Source organism: Varanus komodoensis, unplaced genomic scaffold (assembly GCF_004798865.1).
Source record: "Varanus komodoensis strain SLA01 unplaced genomic scaffold, ASM479886v1 scaffold35, whole genome shotgun sequence".
In the NCBI taxonomy this organism is placed as follows: Eukaryota; Metazoa; Chordata; class Lepidosauria; order Squamata; family Varanidae; genus Varanus; species Varanus komodoensis.
In genome coordinates, this window is record NW_025335856.1 from 1,279,421 (window position 1) to 1,285,702 (window position 6,282).

The 6,282-nt window shown below is 48.8% G+C and overlaps 1 protein-coding gene across 1 annotated transcript in view; it reads left to right on the forward strand.

The window, feature by feature from the left end:
• Positions 1–551: 551 nt before the first annotated feature.
• LOC123028036 (stimulated by retinoic acid gene 6 protein-like) overlaps positions 552–6,282 on the forward strand; it is a 31,632-nt gene continuing 25,901 nt past the window's right edge. Inside the window, exons 1-3 of the mRNA XM_044439480.1 lie at positions 552–571; positions 3,223–3,295; positions 3,379–3,479. Of these exons, the coding sequence (XP_044295415.1) occupies positions 552–571; positions 3,223–3,295; positions 3,379–3,479 (194 nt within the window). The remainder of the gene's footprint in view (positions 572–3,222; positions 3,296–3,378; positions 3,480–6,282) is intronic.

Genomic DNA, 6,282 nt, shown 5'->3' on the forward strand with positions numbered 1-6,282 from the left:
CAAACTTAATGACTTACATTGTTGTGTGCTGTCTGCTGCTTCCAGCTTCCAGAAGGACAATGCAAGGTGATGATAACACCAGCACGTCTAGTCACACATGCAAGCACTTGTTGCAATCCTCTGCCCCGACCTTGCTGTTTAAGCCCTACAGACTAACATTTTGTGTACCCTCTCTGCTCTTTCATCCCAATTTGAATTTCTGTCACTTCAGCTGAACTGTCACTGTCTGAGAGGGGCTTTTTAAAACTAATTCCTCTCAATTGTGATAATTCCTGAGATTACCTCTCCACCTGTGGGCTTCCTTTTTATGCTCACAGGATTTTGAGGTAAATATTTAACTGAATGTTTGCTTTCTGTCCTTGGAGAGCTCTGTGGGAGCTGAGAATTGCCGCATACCTGTCTGAGCAATACTGAATGGTCAAAGGTAACAGCAAAAAGTACAGGATATGTGGAACCAAGAAGACACAGAGAGACACCAAAATCTCTGGCATGTGCAGTGCATTTAGAATTGCATATATCTGAGTGGACCAGATCTTCTCAGCCTTGCCAGGATGGTCGTCCCGGAGTGGTGGTAAGTTTGAACAGCGAACAACACGGAGACTTACTTTGGGCAAGTTGAACTGCACTGAACAGTTCCGGATTGCAGGCATCTCATGCAATGAACTGGACTGGCAGTAGATCATGGAAGTAAGAGCAGAGTGATATATTGCATAGGAAATACGGGGTCATGGACTCAGAATTACAACAGGGGGAAAGGGGGCATTTGGAGTGGATAATTGGCTGGTGGGATTGGGATACGTAAGCCTCTTTCTTCACCACATGCATTTATGTCCCTCTGCAAATGTTCCCCCCAAACAAGCCTGCCTGGGGAGAACAATGTGATGAGGGTGAGGGCATCTGCAGAGAAGAATTGGTGCATGAAAGCCTACAACCCCCCCACCCAGATTCCCTTGTGCAAATGTTCCTCCTGCTTTTCCACGTACGTACACAGGGTGGTTGAGGTCTGCTCTGGAGGATTGTCAGGAATTGGGCAACATGTTGCACCAAGAACCTTTTAGATTTTGCACCATGTTCCCGCAACAATGCCTCTTTCATTTTCAACCAGTTAAAGGCTCAGTAAGTGCAATGGCAGGGAGAGGACACGGAAGCAGTGTGCATTGTGCACTGCCCGGCCCGGCCCGGCCCTCATGTCTTGTCTCTCCCTTGCTATCCTGCTGTGGTTGGCATGGGCAGTTGGGCCAGCGCTGGGTGAGGCAGGCCCCTTTCTGCAGAGTGCTCTTCCCCCAGCCTTCCTCCTGCCCACTTGTTCTGTCCATTGAGTCCTCACTGCAGTGGCCTCAGAAGCCAAGGGGAAAATGGGGAGGTGGGAGCATGAACTTTTTCCCAGGACTGGCCCTACCGTTAAGCAAAGTGGGGCCGCCGTCTCAGGCAGTGGCGGTTGCTGGAAGACAGCAGGCAGCCACAGCAAAACCTCCTCCAGCTGTTCATGCTGAGTCCCCCAGAACAAGCCCTTCTGTTGGAGGATGCAACAGGGCGGTTGCGTCCTGCGTGGCCTGTCCATCATCCCCTGAACTAAGCTGTTGCACTGGTGCAAGACAGAGCCCTGCCACTCGTGCTGAAATAAAGTTCGGCAACCAGCCTGGTTGGCCTCTGAATGAGGAGCAGGAAGCGTGGCACCACTTTGTCTTTCATCTCCAGGAGCAATATGTCCACCCTGCTCCTCCCACTTCCCCACCCACCACCAGGAGAGTTGTCCCAGGCAGCAGAAGAAGCAGGGCGACGGACCCTGCTGTTTTAAGCAACCCCCCTGCCGCTTTGCTGACTTCCATAGCCTCCTGTCTTCCTGCCCTCTGACAAAATCCCCTCCTGGCATGGTGAGGGACACACAGGAGATGCATCTTCCTTCCCTTGTGATCCTGGAGCTGCCTGGTCCTCTGTGGGCTCTTCTGCACAGGCAGCAACGTGAGGCCTCATTCATGACTGAGCTTTGGCTGGTAGCATTTTCTCCTCACCCTCTGATAGCCCTTCCAGCCTAGGGAGGGGTAAAGTGAAGGGCACACGGTCCTGGCATGCAGTGCACCGAGCCAAGACTTGAATGAAAGCGGTGGACCACCTTCCCATGAGCACGATCAATAAGAGTAGCATGGCGTTGTGTGGCCCGCCATTGCCCTCTTCAGGTCTTCAGTCATAGGAATGCTGTCTTTTGTCATCAACACCCACAGAAGGATCATGAATAGCCTGGAGAGAAAAACAGATGAAAATCGTCTACAGTGGGTTTCTTAATAATTAAATTGAATGCACTGGTATACTCAGGACAAAATATTGACCTAAGATTGGAGAAATCTACATTCAAACTCCTCCTCAGTCATAAAATGGAGGACTTTTTTGGGTAAGCTTTGGGTAAGGCACTGACTGGGTTCAGACAACGTGACAGCCCATACTCAAGGGTTGAGTATGGGTTGTCATTAAACCATGAATTATCATTTTATATGAAACCAGCTATGCTAACAAGTCATGGCTCGTTAACCATGAATGACTCTTAAAGAAAATCCATGCTTTTAGTTGGGTCATGAAAGATGGGTTATTTATCCTGGTTTGTTATCTTGGCCGGGTTCAAACATCACAATAAGCCATATTTCAGCAACAACACATAGTTCAGTGACAGCCCACATTTAAATCCCTTGAGTGTGGGTTTTTGTTTTGTCTGAACCAAGTCATAGTCTTTCAACCTACTCTAACTCACGTGATTGTAGGGAGGACAAAATGGAACAACCCTATTAATAGCCTGAGCTTCATTGCATCATGAGCAAGAGCATGGACCACAGGAGAATCCTATCTTTCCTGTCCAGAAATTCAGTCTATGGTTGGGAGCATATCACACAGTCCATCTGAACTTGCACTCTTAGAAGCATTTACTTAGGAGTAAGCCCTTTTGGACAGTTGACCTTACTTCCACTATTGCCAAGAATATAAATCAGTCATATTATTGGAAAAATTAAAAATGGGAAGGACAGTGACTGAATGAATTAAAGGGAGTTAATTAAAAACAAATACGGTTTATTACTGACTGTCTTAATTTGTCTCTAGAAAATCTGCCATTCCCTACATTTTCTCAGCAGAAACTCCAAGTACAGATAAAGTGTCTGAAATAATTTTTGGAAACTGGAATATTCATCTAGCTTTCTGATATAACTGTTACTTGTGTTTGTGTTTCTTGATTAGGCAGACAAAAAATGAAACATGCACAAGTTCAATAGACTTGGAACTCTTTTTCCATTGTTCGCTTCTTCCCTCAGTAAGTAAACCCAACTTGCTACAAATGGCAGAGGCGTTGTAGGACAAGGCGGCACATTCATCGCTTTTCTTCCCTTCTTGTAGGTTGTCATAATCGTGGTGCTGTCCTGCCTTGAAAAAAGAGCCAGGAGAAGCACCATCGATGAAAGATGTCACCTTCTCAACAGGAGGTGTGCAGTCCTAATGTGAGTCTAGAGAGCCGTTTTGCAACATTTTGTGTGGTCACAACACCAGGTTTTAAGCTGCAAAAATAGAGGCGTGGAGCCTTTGACAAGATTATAGATTTAACTGAGGCAGACCTTAGCAAAAAGCTTGTTTCTGTCTTTTATGCTGGGACAGATCTTACATCCCTGTACCTGCATGTGCAAGATCAAAGGAGGTCTGTTGCCTGCCGGCTGCATGCATCCAGCATGTGAAGGATAGAGTGGAGCATCTTGTTCGCTTCGGGGGTCACCAGCCGCTTCTGGTGATCCATGTGGGGACAAATGACATAGGCAGGGGGTGGGCAGGATCACCAGGGACTTTGAGGCCTTATGGAAGAAACTCAGGGACCTAAAGGCCCAAGTGGCCTTTTCATCTATCTTACTGGTCTGGGGATTTGGGCCAGGCAGGGAAGGAGGGTCGCCAAAGTGAACGACTGGTTTAGGGTGTGGTGCCAGAAGGAATGTTTTGGTTTCCTTAACCATGGCACCTGGTTTCTTGCCAGTGGACTTCTGGCAAGGGACGGGTTGCACCTCACAAGGATGGAGAAAAGGTCCTTTGGAAATGCTCTAGTGAGCTTTGTCCGGAAGACTATAAACTGAGCCGGTGTGGGTAGGTTTAGGCCCCCCCGGAAACTTGTCCACATTGGACAAGTGTGGAGAGAGGATCAGGGCTCTGGGACCAGGGTGTTAGAGGTACTGCAGGAACTGGCAGGACTTCTACGAAGAGGGGGCCGGTATCAGGGAAGGTGGGAGGAAGGAGGAGGCTGGGGATCCTAAAGAAAAGAAGCTGTGGGAAGGAGTTGAGGTGCATATACACCAAATTCTAGGAGCCTGGGTAATAAGCAGGAAGCGTTTGAAGCTCTCCTGGGGATAGGAGGGTATGACCTGGTGAGGATCACAGAAATTTGGTGAGATGAAAGGCAAGACTGGAATGTAAACATGGAGGGGCATCACCTGTTTAGAAAGGACAGGAAGGGAAAGAGGGGTGGGGGCATAGCTTTATATGTCAAGGAAGGGATAGGATGCAGTGAGATAGAATGCAGTGCAGGTGGGGATCTGTTAGAGGGAGTCTGGGTGAAACTAAAGGGTTGTGACTGGGGAGAGGAACCTGACAATGGGGGTATGTTATCGCCCTCCAGGTCAACTTGAGACCCTGGACGATGTCCTGACAGATTCTAAGGATATCTCGGGGGAGGGACACAGTAATTATGGGAGATTTCAATCTCCCGGATATTACTTGGGAGACTCACTCAGCGGTGACAGCCAGGTCACGTCACTTCCTAGATGCTATAGAGCAGTGGTGGCGAACCTATGGCACATGTGCCACAGCGGGCACGTAGAACCCTCTCTGTCAGCACGCGAGCCAAGTCGCCCCAACATCGCCCCAGCAACCGAGCATTGAATAACAGTGCACATAGGGGCCATGCGCATGCTTGGAAAGGAGTAGTGGTGCCAGGCGATGACATCACGTGCCACGACTCATTAGCTGCGACTCGTTCGAGCTTTCTCATGGCCGGTCAGTGCACTGCCAAGGATGGATGGATGGATGGATGGATGGATGGATGGATGGATAGATAGATATGCTTGGACTGGCTGTGAGTTGTTTTTTCTAAACTAAAACCTCAGTTTTATTTTATTTATTTATAGCATTTTTATGCCGCCCCCATCGCAGAAAGCCTTGGGGTGGCTTACAAAGAAAATAAACAACGTAAGATAGAATAACATTAAAAATTCGGAGCATCTCGGCAATAGTTTAAAACCAATAAATAAAAACAACAATTAACAATTAAAATATCATTTAAATAAAAAGGTCTTGGCCTGGCACCGAAAAACAAATAACCATGGCGCCAGGCAGACTTCTCTGGGGAGTGCATTCTATAGGTGGGGCGCCACCGCAGAGAAGGCCCTCCTCGGGGTACTCACCCTCCTAATATCCTTCACGGAAGGCTCCCAGAGAAGGGCCTCCTCCACCGATCTCGGGGGACGGGAGGGCATATATGGACGCAAGCACTCCTTTAGATAACCAGGTCCCAAGCCGTTGAGGGCTTTATAGGTGATAACCAACACCTTGAATTGGGCCCGGACTTCAATGGGGAGCCAGTGAAGCTGACGGAGAACTGGGGTTATATGAGAACAATGCCCAGTCTCTGTCAGCAACCTGGCAGCAATATTTTTCACCAATTGAAGTATCCGGACTGTCTTCAAGGGCAGCCCCACGTAGAGTGCGTTACAGAAGTCTAATCGGGAAGTTACCAATGCATGTGTCACAGTTGCCAGGCAGACTTTCTCCAGGTAGGAACATGGCTGATGGATCAGCTAAAGCTGAAGGAAGGCGCTCCTTGCCACTGCTGTTACTTGAACTTCTAATGACAGCTCTGGGTCGAGGAGCACTGCCAAGCTGTGATCCCTGTCCCTAAGAGGGAGTGCAACCCCGTTCAGGACAAGGTCCAGGTCCCCCATCCTGAAGCCCGACCCACCTACCAGCAGGGCCTCCTTCTTGTCTGGATCGAGCCTCAGTTTATTGGCCCTCATCCAGCCCATTACCTCGGCCAGGCATCGGTTCAGTACAGCGACCGCCTCAACTGGATTAGTTGAGAATGAGCGGTAGAGCTGGGTATCATCAGCGTACTGATGATTCTGCAGCCCACACCTCCTAATGACCTTTCCCAGCGGTTTCATGTAGATGTTGAATAGCAAGGGGGACAAGATGGACCCCTGCGGAACTCCATGGCATAGCAGCCATGGCGCAGAGCCATAGTCCCCCATGCTATTCAACATCTACATG